The sequence below is a fragment of the Panulirus ornatus genome, chromosome 15, assembly GCF_036320965.1.
Source record: "Panulirus ornatus isolate Po-2019 chromosome 15, ASM3632096v1, whole genome shotgun sequence".
Classification (NCBI taxonomy): domain Eukaryota; kingdom Metazoa; phylum Arthropoda; class Malacostraca; order Decapoda; family Palinuridae; genus Panulirus; species Panulirus ornatus.
The window spans coordinates 5248809-5266599 of NC_092238.1; the positions used below are offsets into that span (position 1 = coordinate 5248809).

Genomic DNA, 17791 nt, shown 5'->3' on the forward strand with positions numbered 1-17791 from the left:
AATACACTGTCTGATTTACATGCGTTTATTGAGAAATTATTACTCTTCCCTTGAGTTACCTACGTGTACATGCTTGTCATTTAACATCGCGTTGATGATATATCAATTTGATAATTCTGCACCTTAGTGGTAATACTTAATTCTTAGCGATAATATATGGTTATCGTCATACTAACTGGTTACACATACACTACAGTAACTATAATGAGTTAGTTAGGTGGTTGTGTAGGATCTAAGCCTATCGACTGTTAGGGGTCATTACGGGTATCAAAAAATATCTTTAACACCTTATTCAGGTGTTCAAGATACATTGAAGACTGTACAGACGCTCCCTGCATACAATGACCTCTGTGAGGGGGGGGGGGGATTTTAGTGGGGTATTTGGCGAATCAAACCAGATGGCAGTTGCCAGACACCGCAGTGTAGAATGAAATGGCGGGTTCAGTGCCTACGTCCCCACGCCATGTAAACCTCACAAATATTGAACGAAGTATCTTAAAACTTTGTGGGTGACCTGACCTCCCGGTGTGTCAGGGGATGAAATGGGCGAGTCTCTGATGCACGAGTGTATAGAATTTATATATATATATATATATATATATATATATATATATATATATATATATATATATATATATATATATATATTCTAGCATTCTTCAGGTACCCATCTATCGACCAAGCCACATAAGACAAACTGCTACAATGTCTTTGATTGCCTATAAACCTTCACACAGTAGTACAGAGTTGCAATGGTAAATTATAAATATAACAAAGTATATGAACCTTCCCAATCTTGTCTATACATTCCGTGTCAATATCTTGAAGACAAAACTCTCTGTGTGTTGTTTAAGTCAGTGTTGTCGAACTTGGCCTTTTGGTGGGCATTATATGGAATATAGAAAACGGAGTATCGTAATTATCCTTCTCTCCCCCCCCCCCCCCCCCCCCCGCCTGCTGAGTTGTCAACATCATCTCACAAGTCGGTGGAGACGTAGGCCTAAAGGAGATGAATGCCGACACTGCATTTGATGATGGAAAAATGATTAATTTTCCGGCTTAAAGACGAATATCTGCCATGGCGGAGGCAGACTGGTAATCCATACTGAATGTTTACAAATGGACATCACACAGTAACATTTATAAATGTTTTCAGACTTTATGTATATATATATATATATATATATATATATATATATATATATATATATATATATATATATATAATCATTAATTCCCCTAAATGATGCTACACAAGACGGATATCCTCTTAGTATCATGTTCTGTACAAATTCAAGTGAGGCTAAAATTTTTTTACACACACACACACACACACACACACACACACACACACACACACACACACACTACTTCCACTGACGATGATCCAGCTCGCCCGAAAGTGACTTTTCCCTCACGGCGTAACCTCAATCAGGCGGAGTACGGTAACGCGGTTTGAAACAGCAAACACCATAACATCTACTTATCAAGCTTTAACTTACAAAAAAAAGAAAAAAATTGTTTAAGACCATATTATAAGTTTGGTCCCCTACCCATGACCTATCACACATAGAGTGGTCACCAGTACGTACAAACATTTTATTATCTTGACCTTAAACTTTGACCGCCGACTTCGAAAACTTGCTCAGGCGTAGAGCTTTGTATGGAACATGTATGGTACAAATTTGGTCCTGGACTTAACACGCAGTCGTAAGGTCTGCAGAGGAATACAAGGGGAATTCAAACGCCAGTAAACCATTGAACCCTTTTGATGTAGTCGCGTCAGGAATGGACAAGTTAGAATTCATGAACTTAGTGTGGAGCAGAAATGAGAAAAATGAACAAAAAAAAAAAAATTGCCTGGGATGAATCTTTTTTTTTTTTAGCACCCCGGAGGTACACGAATAATTTTAAGTTCGTGGACTTTTGAAGATACTAATTTGTCTAATTTACTCTCTTAAGAATATATATGACGTTGCTCTCACCCTGCTCTTATTGGTGTGTCAAACCGTATATTAACGGTCCTGTTGAAGAAAACAGCACTTCAGATGATTTGAGGCAAAGCGCTCGTTTACCAGTTAACTGCAGGTGGAATCAGATTTTAGTGTTAAATAGCTACTCCGGACGTCAAGGTAACTGAGCGATTATTAATCACTGGAATTAGACGATTTCTTTCCCATTTCTTGAACATCACCGCCACATTGGTACACATTCAGACCAGGGCAACGTTCACTGTAACACGTTACTGAAAGCGAACACCCAAAGCGAATACTCTATCTAACTTCTTGACGCCGTTTTCTTACAATTTAACAAGACTTGCCGCTTTATTTACCTCTTATTTCCTTCACTGCTGATAGTATTTCTTGGTCATGTTTGGCAATCGACTGCAAAATGATATAATCCTTCATTTAAGAACTGTATGTTGTACGCGAATTTTGTGATTAATGGTAACTACGAATGAAAAGAGATGTGGTTCCTGAATTTTGATGGACGCGAAGTAACTCACCGTTTTCTGTAAGTAGCGTAATGGGGCCGCTTGACTTGGTAATAATCAACTTCCAACAAAAACCATGAAAAAATTTGAATTTTTACGACTTATAATATATAGACGTTTACTTAAACATATTTACTATATTCTGAGCAAATCTAAATGATTCATTCTGTGTTAGTTAACATTCTCTGAGTTTATTTATTTCTTTTATAACAAGTGATGTCATATTCCAGTGTTTCAATATTCTGGTTTCGTTCCAGATAACAACTGTGTTGCATTCGAGCTTGGAACGGACACAGTGGAGCAAAACCAGGATACACCTCCGCCTTGCAACCTCCGCCTTGCAGTAACTTATATAAAAATTATTTGATGTGCAGTACAAACTTGGTAGATAAACACACACACACACACACACACACACTACCGTACTCCCTCTGCTTGAGGTCACACCGCGAGCGCAAAGCCACGTTTAACAAGGCTGTACCACCGTTAGATAATGACACAAGAGGATACAGTCTCTTCAAAGAACTCTTCGCGACGAAGAAGTCCACCTGACCCTCCTACTGAGCGAAACGCATCCTAGAAGTTGCGCGAGTCCCTGGAAAAGGAGGAGGGAAAGGGGGTGTCTGCCTGTAACACCAATATCCTTTCAAAAAGGGGTCTTAAGGTACTCATAAATGAATAGATAAATGTGTGGTGTTTGGGGCGCTGGCTGGCTGGCTGGCTGGCGGGCGGGCTGGCGGGCGTGCATGCGGGCGGCGGGTCGAGACCAGCAGTGTTCCCAACCATCGGAAGGTGATTCGCCCGTACTTAACATTCATGGGAGACGACATCTCATTAATCAACTTAAGTCTAATATCTCACTCCGAAGTTTAGCGATGCCAATTGAGGGTAATTTGGTTAAGTGATTAACTGCCGCCTCATTAGCTCTTGCGTGAGGTGCCACTGCCCTCCCCCCAACTCTCTCTCTCTCTCTCTCTCTCTCTCTCTCAGTACTTTCGACCTAAGAACCACATTCAAGTACGAGAGTGTCTAAGGCTGTCACGAGGCATAAGGGAGATGGTACATACAGCTCACTGTCACGAAATAAGGCTAAGAATCGTATACGAGGCATTTAACGCTCACTAGTAATAACGATAAGAATATCTGACACATCTCCGTACACCCAGCATCTACTATCAGTATTGCCAGCTGTGCTGAAGGCCTCTTGGTTGAAGCAGAGACTGCTACTATTAGCAATGGAGAATATACCATTATAGTGCTATATTATGAAACGATAAGGCTGAAAATCTTATGCCGTTATGACGCTCAGCATGAAAAGGTGGTTTGATATTCATAATGCAAGTTGCGTCTACAATGATCATTCTACGTGGTGCACCCACCACCTACCGTACATCCCATTTAGACCACCCACTACCCACTGCCAACTTCACCTAGAGCACCCACTATCTACTGTCTACTCCACCTAAGGCACCCATATTGTACACTCCACCTCAAGCACCCACCACCTACAGTACCCACACCACCTACAGCACCCACCACCTACAATACCCAACACCTACAGCACCCACCACCTACTATACCCACCACCTACAGCACCCACCACCTACTATACCCACCACCTACAATACCCAACTCCTACAGCACCCACCACCTACAATACCCACTACCTACAATACCCACCACCTACAACACCCAACACCTACACCACCCACCACTTGCAATACATACTACCTAAAATACCCATCATCTACAATACCCACCACCTACAACACCCACCACCTATAATACCCACCACCCACAATACCCACCACCCACAATACCCAACACCCACGACCCCCACCACCTGGCCCACTATCGGTACTGCTGGAGCTCACCAAGTCAGTATCAATCAATACCCCTCTCGCTTCCCTTCTGGCCCAGCGACGCCTCTGCTGACAGACGCTTCACGCTACCCGTCACTTACGCCAATTACGCCAATTACGCGAGGATTTAGTCATGTGGTTACGCGTCCGTGAGTCAAGTGGGCGTGTGTAGAGTGGGCGCGGGCACATCTGCCGCGCCGCCTCACCGCTTCACGCCTGGCGACTGACTCCCCCGGTCATAGTCAAGACCCATTAGGGCGTGGCATCTTATTTAGCGGGCACGTCTCCCCCGGCAACACGCACACGCCACTCCTGCACCCGATTATGCCGGTCACCCGCCTGCAGCGGCTCTGTCGTGGACCCCATGCCTGTGGCCGAGGGTCGTCCTCTGTCACAACGACACGAGACGAATGTCGTAATATACTATTCCTTCCACGACAGGTAGGATTTTCTCCTAAGGAAACTAAGGTATATCGTTCCTGATGTGTGTAAATAGATTTAGGAAGTAGAGGTATCATGTACTCTCCTCCAGCAGATAACCTCGTCATAGACCATCAGGTCTTTGGTATCTATCCTTCTCGTGTACTGTCCTCCAGCAGATAACCTCGTCATAGACCAACAGGTCTTCTGTTGTCTATCCTTTTCATGTACTGTCCTCCAGCAGAGAACCTCGTCATAGACCAACAGGTCTTCTGTTATCTATCCTTATCATGTACTGTCCTCCAGCAGATAACCTCGTCATAGACCAACAGGTCTTCTGTTATCTATCCTTTTCATGTACTGTCCTCCAGCAGATAACCTCGTCATAGACCATCAGGGTCTTTCGTGATCTGTCCCTTCCACGTACTGTTGTCCTCCTTCAGGCGATACCTTCGTCGGAGACCATCAGGTCTTCCGTTACCTGTCCTTCCCATGTAGACTCTCATGCCCTCACGTGCTTCTCCCCTCCGACACCAGCGGTGTACCGCAGGGAACAAGGTAGCAAATCAGCGGCCCATGGCCTCTCATGCAGCTGGGACCCTGTATAATGGTTCGTGGAGCATCCTCGTATTAATTTTAATTCAATTGGGCGTAAACCTGGGAAAATCCCCGCGTATGCGAGGGAGAGGGAGAAAGAGAGAGGGTGGCAGGGTGGTGGAGGGGAGCCTAAACCCCTCCTGATAACCACCACCCCCTCCACCACACCCAGACACCCCTCACACCCGCCCCTCTTCCTCCCCTCCCTCTAAGCACCCCGTGTCCCCTGCTATCCTTCCCCCAGGGCCATATCCCACCCCAGTGTCGCGTTGTCTATCAGCGAGCATCCCGACATCTACTTCTGCGGGATCAATTAAGCCATCGTGGGAACCCAGCCGTCAGCCGCCACCACCACGTCACCTCCATCGCCACGCTTGGTGACGCTCCCTTCAGAAAGAGGGAAACGACGTCATCACAGTTCCCACTGGGACTTAAAGAAGACACAAATGAAAAAAGAAACATTTGCATAGGTCACTTCTGTTCTGGCGAGTCTTGGAAAAGCCTAAGAATATTGACCAATAACACTGCAACTGTGTTTTGTACGATTGTTTAGAGAATAAACATATATTCATATACGCATTTTCATATATGTATATATGTATTCACAGCTTCTACATAACTCTTCCTTAGCAATGTTATGCTCATGCGATAACATCTGCCATAACCAGTCACACGTTTTTTTTTTTATAGAATCTATTATGATTTTCCTTCCTTTTTATATACTAACCTTTTCTATAACTCCACTACATATTCTAGCTCAGCCCTACGATAGCCCAGTGCTCTAGCTTTTTCAAGAAATCTCCAATAGCCATAACTTTGCTATAACCTTAACATAACCTCAACATAACCTGTCAGGATTCTTGCCATAAGAATATCATAACCACATATTTCCCATCTACAACTTAGATTTCGAATCTGTTTTAGATCTTTAATGGATTTCGAGATATCACATTGCAATCATTTGATGTCTGAATCTCACATGTCGTTTATTGTTCCTATCATAACATCTATCACATTATTGCTCTTGGTTTTTTTTATATCCATCTATCGCTATCTTCAACCCCAACTACACCACCCTTAGCACGTCTATAACTCATTCTATCATAGAATTCATACAGGGCTACAATAATTCTATTATAATTCTACTATAATTCTCCTATAATTGTCGCTGCAGGTGCATGGTATCCTCTGGAAACACACACACACACACACACACACACACACACACACACACACACACGTATCCTCAACCCATGCCCAGTGTGTTAGACATGGGGGGAGGGAGGGATCTGTAGCAGTACAGAATAGGTGTCTACGGAAAAGGAAATGTGATGAGATAGATGTCTGGTGGGGGCGCCTCTCCATCACAGCCAGAACTGAATTCTTAATAATGAGGATAAAGATGTTACTTTCTGAAAAAAATGGGAAACTGATGTCCTTCAAAAATGTAGAAGGCAAGGAAGAAGAAAGACTAAGATGACGTTGACGAAGACGCGTTAATTAAGAATGACAGATGCGTCGTCAGGAAATTAGAAAGAAGAGAGGAAAGATCTTACAGGCAACTTACGTACCTGTCCCCATGGCGGATCAGCTGGGGATAAATTGGCTCAAACAAAGGCTAAAAAAAGAAGAAAAAAAAAAAGAAAAGAAAGTAGATGTAGGAAGAGATGAATGCGGTAGACTTTCATGTCCCTAAAATCAAAGAGTATCGAAAAAAGGAGATCTAGAGTGGAAACATTATGGGCCTGAGAAAATATGAAGGGCACGATGAGTTTGAAGTGTTATGATGAAATATGTGGGGTTGCTGGTGATCATACGTACGAGGAGACGATATATGTGAGGATAGAGCTAAGGCTAGGGTAGCATACACAGATTATAGAACCTGCTCACTTTTCCATTTCATTCATGCTCCCGATTTCGAATATATTTCCAATTTTGGTCATTCCTAAGCTGTATCATAACTTGGGTTCCACATGCGTTCCACAGAGATGGGAGAGGCATTTCTTCATCCAAATTTCCTCCCCCCACTTTACACTTAATTTCTCCACCATACCACCAGAGCATTCAATATATATTCAATATATATATATATATATATATATATATATATATATATATATATATATATATATATCCATCGCTACCACCATTACAGAACTTTGACCTTGAAAGTGTTTAACTCATCCCACAAACTTCCACTTCCCAATATGCAAACTGATGTTGCACTGTAGTCTCTCACACCTGTCGAAAACTAGAGTCTAGTCAAATCTACTTTCAGAACCCTACTCTTCCACAACACATCATCGAAGTGACACATCATTCCATCCGAGCCCTTCCTCTCTAGCTTACAACAAGGCATCATCTTCATACAGCAGCTGTGACCACTTCTAACCACACTACGTCTTCTGAAATTTCTCATATTACATTTTCTATATGCAACATCTTCAACGATTCCTATTTCAACCCCCAACTTTTGTTCATATAATGATTACTATACTTGCACAATAGGATGAACCCCTTCCCCCACTTAACGTTTTCTGTTGCCACCTATTGTCGTATCCCAAACACCGACCGGCATCAAAGATTCCTTTCTTGTTTAGAGAAAAATGACTTATGTCGATTAAACTCCTGATATTACAGAGTCCCATTGTTGTCAATGCCTTCTTTATTTACATTACGAGAATTCTCAAAACGCTGACTTCAAAGGTGGATCTCACAAATTAATTTCACAAACCGATGTTCAAAGAGGATCTCAAAAGCTAAGATCAAAAGTCTGGTTAAAATGAACTTTTCTCACTCGTGATCTTTGTGGCTGACCTGACATTGTTTATAGTGAGTGACCTTCCATTAATCCCAGAGATTAATCTCACGCTGATCGTAGTGGTTTATCTCACACACTGATCTGAGTGCATGTAATCAGTGGGTTTATCTATTCGAAGATATTCGTATGATTTCTATGATGAAAAAACGTGGAACTGAATTACGCTATACAGTCGACCCAAGAAATGATGTCACCATTTCCAGAAACTCTCAGTCAGAAAGTGGCATCTGGCTCCTACCAGATTTGGTCTATTTAATTCATTTTTTTCATTAAGGACGAAATGCAATTTTAATGAATAGTAACAGAAATTAATTGATAAATTCAAAAGAGTTTCTCATTCAAATATGGACAAACAATGTGATTAAAATTTCAGTAAATCTTCAGACGAATATATCAAATTATCGTTCAAAGACATTCGGGAATAATCTGCGGAGCTAAAGTTGATCGCCAAAATAGATAATTGTGCTAAGCTGAAGTGAGTATGAAATAAAATTAATATGAATTAAAGTAATATTCATATCCCAACAACATTTATACCATCTCACCATCTTTTATTTTGAAGATCAAATACCTTTCATATCCACAGCTGGAGGATGACGTAAGGCGGGAGAACAAAAGTCAAATGAGCAACTCTCAACTTTTATGAACGCTTATTTGATTGGTGATAATGATTTTGGAGCAACAAGCGCATTGCTTTAGAAGTAAAACCGCTTCTATACGAGGATTTAAACCATACATAGCATTATTTTACACCTAGAAGTGTTATTGGCTTGTGTTGCTGTGTCGTCTCTGGCTGGCCCTTTATTTCTACACGCATCTTCTTCGTCTTTAGAACATGGCATTGGGACATAGCTCACCTCACTTTCGCTACCCATATGGAAGCCTTTCACGTACAAAAACTAGGGAACGCTACGACACTTAGGCAGCAAAACGATTCATGTTAGTAGTTTGCTTGTAAACTACCGTACTACTATGGTGCCCCTCCTAAAGATGCATTTGCCAGATACCGCCGGTAGGACGAATCACAATGAAATTAGTGACCACTTATTTGGCAAATTGTACATACACGAGGCGAATTACGAGACTTTCTCGCAATGTTCAAGACATGAATAGTGGTGTTCATTCCAATCTGTGGGTAATACCATGATAACCGTGCTCATGCCACCTAATACCATAATAACGGGGTTCATACCACCTAATACCATAATAACGGTGTTCATACCACCCAATACCATAATAACGGGGTTCATACCACCCAGTACCATAATAACGGGGTTCATACCACCCAATACCATAATAACGGGGTTCATACCACCCAATACCATTATTACCTGGTTATCGTAATATATCCGAACATCACCGCCCACCCGCCCACCGTATGATCACCCCCCTCCCCTCTCCCACCCTCTGAACCCGGATCGTCATCTCTCCCCTCCCCTCACTCTCCTCCCCTCCTCACCCCTCGTCCACCTCATAATATCCTTTACACGAGCCGGAGTTATATTCTCCCCGCGCTGTATTGTGACCCCGCCTGGCCAGGCACTACTGATCCAATATTCATTATCACCAACCTAAGTGTTTACATCATAAACTTCCTCCCTCCTCCCCACTACCCGCTTCTCCAACGTCAACCACCCTTCCCTCCCTCCTCCCCCAACCTCTTCCCTCTCTACCTACCTCCAGCCTCCTCCCGCTTCCCCTCCCCGCCATCCCTCCCCCATTTAATGTCAGGCACGTAGGGTGGGGGCGGGGTGGGTTGGGGTGGAGGGGGACGAAATCAGCCTTTTATCACCCCTCTATCACAAGTAAGAGTTAATAATGAACCGCATTTGATTATGATAATGAGGCAATTAGGTCAGGTGAGCAAGCGGGCAAACAAGATTGGGGTTATTATATTGCGCGTTATGAGCACGCTGGAGCACTGAGCCAATATTGCCTGAGCATAACACTTGCTTCCCTGATGATGATGGGAGGAGCTGGGGGGGTCATGGGAGATGGTGGTGGTGGTGGGAGGAGCTGGGGGGGTCATGGGAGATGGTGGTGGTGGTGGGAGGAGCTGGGGAGTCATGGGAGATGATGGTGGTGGGGGAGGGAGTAGTGTGTTAGGGGAGCCATGAGAGGAGGTGGGGGTGTCATGGGGCCATGAGAGGTAGTGGGGTTGTCATAGAGGTCATGGGAGGTAGTGGGAGGATCATAGGGCCATGAGAGGGAGTGGGGGTGTCATGGGGCAATGGGGCAATGAGAGGTACTGGGAGGGTCATAGGGCCATGAGAGGTAGTGGGGGTGCCATGGGGCTATGGGGTAATAAGAGGTATTGAGAGGGTCATAGGACCATGAGAGGTGGTGGGCGGTATCATGGGGGCAATGGGAGGTTGTTGGGCGTCAGGGAGCCATGGGAGCTGGTGGGAGTGTCATGGGGATCATGAGAGGTGGTGGGAGTGTTATGGGGACATGAGAAGAGGTAGGGTATCATGAAGGTATGGAAAGTGATGGGGTTGTCAGGGAGGTCATGGGAGAAGTTGGGGTATCATGGGGGCTCTGAGAAGTGATGGGAGTGCTATGGTAGTCATTGGACTTGATGGGGGTGTCATGGTGTCCACGAAGAGTTCTGGGAATGTTATGGGGGTCATGGGGATGGTGGGGCTGTTATGGAGTCCATGGGAGGTTATGGCGGTGTCATGGGGGCCATGGGGAGAAATAGGGGTATAATGGGGGCTATGGGAGGCGATGAGTGTTACGGTAGCCATGGGAATTGTAGGAGGTGTCATGGTGGCCATGCCCTACAGTAGCGCCAGGAAACGAGTGACACACACACACACACGCACGTACACACACACACAGTGACACCAGAGAACGTTCTTCTTCTCTTCTGACAACGTGGACGGGAGAGTGTCTGTTCAAGGTACACTCAGAACACGCTAGGACGGAGGACGCATACACGTAAACACTCGCAAGTCTCAGGCTGGGTGATTCCCACCCACTTGATTGAGATATCGGGGTCCTCCAAGGTGCTTACCGCTAGCACCAACCATGTTGACAAAATACGTCTATTTTCTTTAATGACTATCTACGACAAAATTGATATTTCCATGTGGAATCACGTGAACATATTTCTATTTTATTTAACACCTATAGCTACAAATGTACAGCTTCTATACACTCTACAGGAAACATTTCTATTCAGTTAGACTCTCTAATCATCACACTGGAACTATAAATATAGGCATGAAGCGAAATAATAAGGAAACAACACCACTCACCTGTATCCTGGGGTTTCGAGGTCTCTCGGTCAGCGATCCACCGTCCTGGTGAAACAGTCGTCTGTAACTTATACGAAAAATGACTCGTCCCGTCAAGGGCATCCAACACCCTCAGTAGGATTTCTTCGTTCAGATGAATAGCACTGAATTTTTGGTTAAGTCTCGAGTGACGAACTGAATGTTTACACTTTTTCAAATGTCTCTACACGAAATAGCGATGCTTATAAGTTATCCAGTTATTGCGCTTCTTGTTCTCTGGTATGTAAACACTTCTCACAACGGAACACTGAGGCAACACTGTCCAAAAACGGGCGTGAAAAACAAATTTAGAAACACAGACACACAGGCTACATCCACACAGCGCCAGAGGTCTGGGTGCACTGGCCAAAATCAAGAAGTGCAACTACTCCAAATTTCTGGTGTTTATATGGAGACGTCAAAACTATCACCAGCGCCATCTTATCGGTGAGTGTGTAAATTATAAACAAGAACGGTGGGAGGAAGCGAACTACGGCGTGAGTCACAGATTTGAGAGAGTAAACGCGCTTGGTGAACAACTATATTTTCTTCATGTAGACCATCAAGGATTCGTTTGATTTTCATTTGACTAAGATACGTATAAGATTTCTAATTGCTGTTTGCAAGTTAGCCATTACCTCTTTACCCTCTGGGATCTTTCGTAAATCGGTGCTGACAGAGCGGGACTTCCAACCCTATGTCATGGTACGACCCACTCTACCTTCTCGTTTTACGAGACCATCGCTTGTTTATCGCCTGCTCGGTCGTTACAGTGCGAATACGGTTTCTTCCATATGGAATATGGAGTGTGCATATATATAGCATAGGGAAATGTGAGGCAGGGGTGATCTGCTGTTTTTATCTACGAAGGGACTATTGACTGCTTGTTATGTAGTTGGTGTTAGCAGCACACGGGCATAGAGGGCTATTATACTGCAATTGGAGCAAATGTTGGGGTGGGACTGTGATGAGAATTGTTCGTTTTCTTGCGCCAACGCGTTGAGTGTTTATGGTCGTTACGCAGCTGGCGATAGTTCTGGGTCGTTCTCTTTCTTGTGGTTTATAGTTTTGCGTATGCAAAACGCACGTGAGGTGAGGCGTAAGTTAGGGTGGTGTGAATGTTTCTGGCGGATGCTACACTGCAGACTGAGGAGCTCTCGGTGCTGTAGGAGAACACGAGGGAAGAAGAGCAATGGCACATGATACTAGATAATATCAGGAGGGTAATAGAGGGGGTGCTGGACCCCTCAGAGGGATCGAATCCTCCCCATTTAATGTATACCAATTCCTTAGATGTTTCCACAATTTTTTGGTCAATCAGCACTCTGGACTTGGCAGGTTGTGAGGAGGCGCTGAAATAACTATGTAACAGGCTGTTAGGAGATGCCAGAACATCTATGTAATAGGTTGTCATGCTGAAACAACTGCTATGTAAAAGGTTGTGAGGAAGTGCTGAAACAACTATTATGTAACGGGTTGTGAGGAATTACTGAAAGAACGGATATGTAACAGATAATTTATTATCCACTAATCCTTGTCATTATATACAACTCCAGTACTGTAACACACAAGCACTGTAACACACTATAGACAGGTAAATACCAGGGTTACATAATGAGAAAAAAAAAGAGAAACAACACATGTAGTATGGTAATTATATGTATATGTATATATATATATTCCAATTACATTAGCGTAACAAAGTTATCCTGGCAGAGCAGATGATGACACTACGTCTAAGGTCCCTAAAGGCGGCTTTTCAACCGCGAGAGAAAACGTAGCCTATTCAGTGTCGCTCAGTCCCGTCTCAACCACCTACTGTAAGTGTTGCCTACTTAAGTACAGAGTATTGGCTTGTTGGTGTTTGGGCTGGCTTGCTGGTGTATAAAGGATCGATTTCCCGGTGTGGGCGTTTGCGGCCCGCTCCTATCACATCACCAGGTCCCACACCGGCGATTCAAACTGTTTACCAAGAAGCGCAACAGCATCGATCTCTCTTCCAGCTAAGAGGAGACCAGTAAGGTTTGGTGCGTGTGTACGTCTCTCCTCTGGCTAATTATCTACTCTATAGTGTTGGGCCGTTGGGCCGGGACTGTGGCGCACACACACACACGGGGAATCAACACCGACTGTGGCGTGGGTGATAACCTATCACTGCACAACACCAACAAGAGTGGGAGGTTAAGATGATGAAGTGGAGGAGGAACTGGGCTTTTTTTTTTCTTTTTTGCAGGGGTCTGGTGGTGGCCGTAAGCCTTGGAGGACAAGGGGTGTTGGTGGTAAGCCTTGGAGGACAAGGGGTGTTGGCGGTAAACCTTGGAGGACAAGTTACACTAGGGTGGAGATGATGTCGCTCGTGAGGTCTGTACGGAGGAGGAGGAGGAGGAGGAGGAGGAGGAGGAGGAGGACGCCGCCAGGAGAGTAAGGGGGAGTAATGATGAGGCTCTCCCTTTCAGCTCCTGCCAGAGGCTACATGGGGGAAAGGATGGAACGCTACCTTAAGTTTTTTTTTTCTATGACACGGACATATTTACAGATGATTCGGATGTCCTCCTCCGTCGACAAGGCCCCACGGAAGAAGTCCTCGGAGAAAAAAGGGGATTTCTCGCGTCGTTCGTTGGCGAAGCTAAACACTGACGAACATCAATATTTTGTGTTCAAGAATAGTTTACCATCGGTGATGGTGGTTCACCCACGTCTGTATGTATATATACATCCTGATGCTCAATGGTGAGGAGTTATAGAGGATGGGCTTCGACTGCACTGTAATGAAGTGCTAATCAAGTTCCATTTTCAATCGCAAGCAGAGCGAACGGTCTTCTTGTTCGTATCCTCTCTCTCTCTCTCTCTCTCTCTCTCTGACGATGGCGACGCCTCGTCTCGGGAAATTATTCGCAAGGTCTCTCTCTCTCTCTCTCTCTCTCTCTCTCTCTCTCTGTGGCCTCGTGCGACCACCGTGGGGGTACGACGTGGGCGGGAGTGAGTGAGTGTGTGTGTGTGTGTGTGTGTGTGTGTGTGTGTGTGTGTGTGTGTGACGATCGTGGATAGTCGAACAAACTGAGGGCGACCGCCTCCGGCAGGGGGAGGGAGGGAGCAGTAGCAGCAGCAGCCAGGCTCGGAGAGGAGGAGGAGAGAGGGGGACGCGTCCAGCAGGAAGCCAAACATCGGGATGTTGACGGAGCGTCGGTCAATTGGCTGCTTACCGCCAACTTGACAGGGGCAACCCGAACGCACCTCTATCAACTTACTTGTTTTTTTTTTTTTAATCAGAAAAGTTAACGAAGTTTCATCCCGGTGCGAAAACTGGTAAGAAGTCTTGTCTCCACCCCTCCCCCACACACACACACACCACAGCGAGAGGTACGTCAGCCATTGTTCACGTCTCTCTCTCTCTCTCATAGTCTTCCAGTAAGACACCCTGATGTGGAGCGTCAGTGTGATTTGATAAACACTTAGACGGACACACACGTACGCACAAACACCCCGCCGCCGCTGCTCCTCTACCACCTCCCCCCCAACACCCCTACACTCCCACACCCCCAGGAAAAATTGTGAGGGTGGAAACTTGGGCTGGCTCCGAGTGTATTGTTGAGAGCGAGCAAATAAACCCGCCCTAATATTCTCCGCGGGGCGTGCCACGTCACTTACGACCTTACCGCCTTAATTAATTAGCATCAGTGTCCCTTGAGCCCCATAAATTGGCCGGGTTTGCTGGCTAGTGTCAATAAAGGTTGTTTAACTGGCCAATCTGAGCTCTGGGTCGTGTGGCAATATAGGTAATAATGACGTGCCGTTAAAAACAAAGTTGGCCTCCCCCTCCCCCCCCCGTGCTACTTTCCTGTAAGGCTCAAAATCATTAATCTATTGACAAATTGGCCAGATTGGCTGAATAGTTGTCAATAAAGATTCCGAAGCCAGGGAAAGGGAGCCTAAGCCACACTGCAAAGGACAGAGGCAAATGACCCTACCAGAGGCAAGGCATTAGTCACAAAGACCACATGTGTACGTAACCACGCTATGTTGAAGTGGCATGTGAAGGCTATCCGCTGCTCTGGCTAAATGATAGGTTGATAAAGAGGTAATTAAAGAACTTGCTGCCCTCAACGCCCAGAAGTCCGGAAGATACACTTGAAATGGCTGTGTGTGTGTGTGTGTGTGAGAGAGAGAGAGAGAGAGAGAGAGAGAGAGAGAGAGAGAGAGAGAGAGAGAGAGAGAGAGAGAGAGAGAGAGAGAACGCGTCACTTGCAGGAGGAGGAGGAGGAGTAGGAGGAGGGAGTGGGAGGAGGAAGAACGTCTTCTTCAGGAGTGAGGTGCTCCTCATGTTTCACTGACCCTCCTCGCCACCCGCACCATTGTACCTCACCTCCCACACGCCCGCCACCTGAACATGATGCGGTTGACTGGAGGGCTGGAAACACACACCGCTGCTCTATATTGCCCTTAACGTCGAGCCTCGAGCTAGTGAGTGAGTCTGGAGGTGCAACAGGAGTCCGCTCATGGTGGAGGCTTCGCTAGCCAGGAGTCTCGCCCTCATCACTGGGATTGCTCGACCTCCACCGTTTCCCACCGCTTCTCCTTGGCACCACACAAGGTCAGCTGTGTCACACACACACACACCTATTGTTATACACAAGTTTGCCTCACGGCGGTACACATCAGCACATCAAGTTCTGTGCCTTTCAACACCTGTGGCTGCTGGTGGGACAGATCAACACTGTGGTGCGCTATCCCGCTGGTGCCACACAGTGTTCCGAGTTGTGGTACCATGCAAGGTACAAGTGCCACACAGTGTATCGAGTTGTGTCACCCTGCAGGCTACAGGTGCCACACAGGCTACAGGAGGTGTCACACGGTGCCTAGCATCGCGCTAGTCCTACAGCTGCTCACTGGCTTCGGTAACTCGTGTTTCAAGGCTTCCTTACGCAAGTGGGATTATGTGACACTTACGGTACTCGCTCTATAGTCTTCCTTGACTTGCACATTACTTCAGAGACATCAGGACTAACAACTGCAATGGCGTGAGCCCTGTGGCATGCAGCGTGGCGTGGGTGTTCAGGAGGAGGCGTGGACACCGGGCGCGGGAGGAGAGAGACGCTCCAACAGTGCCTGGTGTTGGCGGGCTTTCAGCCGCAGGAGGTCGACAGAGGCGCCGCGACAGTCCAGCGGCAGGCCGGTGGGTGGCGAGGCAGAAGCCCCAGTGGGTGTGCTCGAGGTGGTGGCGGTGGTGGTGGGCGCGTGGGTGCTGATAGGTGGGGAGTGGGCCGGGGAGGCGTCTGGGCTGACGGAGGCGGCGGTGGAGGTGGCCATCATTGGGAGGTGGATCCCCTGGGCAACGCTAGTGGCTGGATGCAGGAGGGGGAGGCCAGGCGGCAGCATGTAGTGGTGGAGGAGAGCTTGGAGGGGCGGTGGAGGAGGCCCCGCTGCCTTGTGGTGGAGGCCAGGGGCGTGTGAAGGGTGGAGAAACGGGTGGAGGTGTAGCGCGTGGAGGGCGTGGAGGTGGAGGAGGTCGGCGGCGGAGGCGGCGGCGGCGACTGAGTGCGGGGGCGGCGCTAGGGGCAGCGGCAGCTCGGGCATTCCGCCAAGGGGGTGGTCGACGCCCATAAAGGAAGGGCTCTCCCGACCCAGGGCCTTCTCTCGCTTACGCCACTTGGCCCGACGGTTCTGGAACCACACCTGAGGACGAGAAGACACCTGTTGAGCACAGCATTACAGTGATGTCACAGCACCGAGAGGGCCGTGACGACTGACATATGATAAAAGCACAAATGTATTAAATTCCTAAGGGTTCCCTATCACTGCATCGCCCATCAGTGCAAGGCATGTACCCCGACACACCGAGACCGGCATACCAGAAGTACATAAACATACGATCCATTGTACCAAACTACATTCAGACTAAATGAAATGACTATAATTTCCTCTCTCTTGGCTAGCAATCGACAACTTAGTTTTGAAAATGGAAATCAGAGTTAAAAGAAATATACATCCCACTTTTTTATCATGGTAAAAATTCACTTCAAACTGAAGTTATCGGTCACAAAGGAAGTCCTATTTTCTTTAGTGTATTTCTCTGACTTTTGTTCAACTTGCGACTTTAGGAAGACAACCGTAAGTGCAGTGAGGGAGGGAGGGACGTCTCCTGCAACCTGCTTCGTAAATCGGCGGTGGTGTTCCCGCCTGTTGCACAGGGGTCCCGGGTTCGAGTCTTGCTGTTGGAGGTCTGTATATGTATATATATATACATATATATATATATATATATATATATATATATATATATATATATATATATATATATATATATATATACACACACACA

At 46.1% G+C, this 17791-nt stretch overlaps 2 protein-coding genes across 6 annotated transcripts in view; both read right to left on the reverse strand.

The window, feature by feature from the left end:
• Window positions 1–11848, reverse strand: part of LOC139753708 (chaperone protein DnaJ-like) — a 294700-nt gene extending 282852 nt beyond the window's left edge. Inside the window, exon 1 of one of the 3 annotated variants that reach the window (XM_071670432.1) lies at window positions 11455–11831. In XM_071670432.1, the coding sequence (XP_071526533.1) occupies window positions 11455–11556 (102 nt within the window). In that variant the 5' untranslated portion in view covers window positions 11557–11831. Of the gene's footprint in view, window positions 1–11454 lie in introns of all 3 variants that reach the window. The other 2 variants (XM_071670435.1, XM_071670433.1) reach the window with 2 other exon arrangements.
• Window positions 11849–13585: 1737 nt separating this feature from the next.
• Window positions 13586–17791, reverse strand: part of LOC139753710 (uncharacterized) — a 53867-nt gene continuing 49661 nt past the window's right edge. For all 3 annotated transcript variants that reach the window (XM_071670442.1, XM_071670441.1, XM_071670440.1), the window contains one exon: window positions 13586–17145. In XM_071670442.1, the coding sequence (XP_071526543.1) occupies window positions 16525–17145 (621 nt within the window). In that variant the 3' untranslated portion in view covers window positions 13586–16524. The remainder of the gene's footprint in view (window positions 17146–17791) is intronic.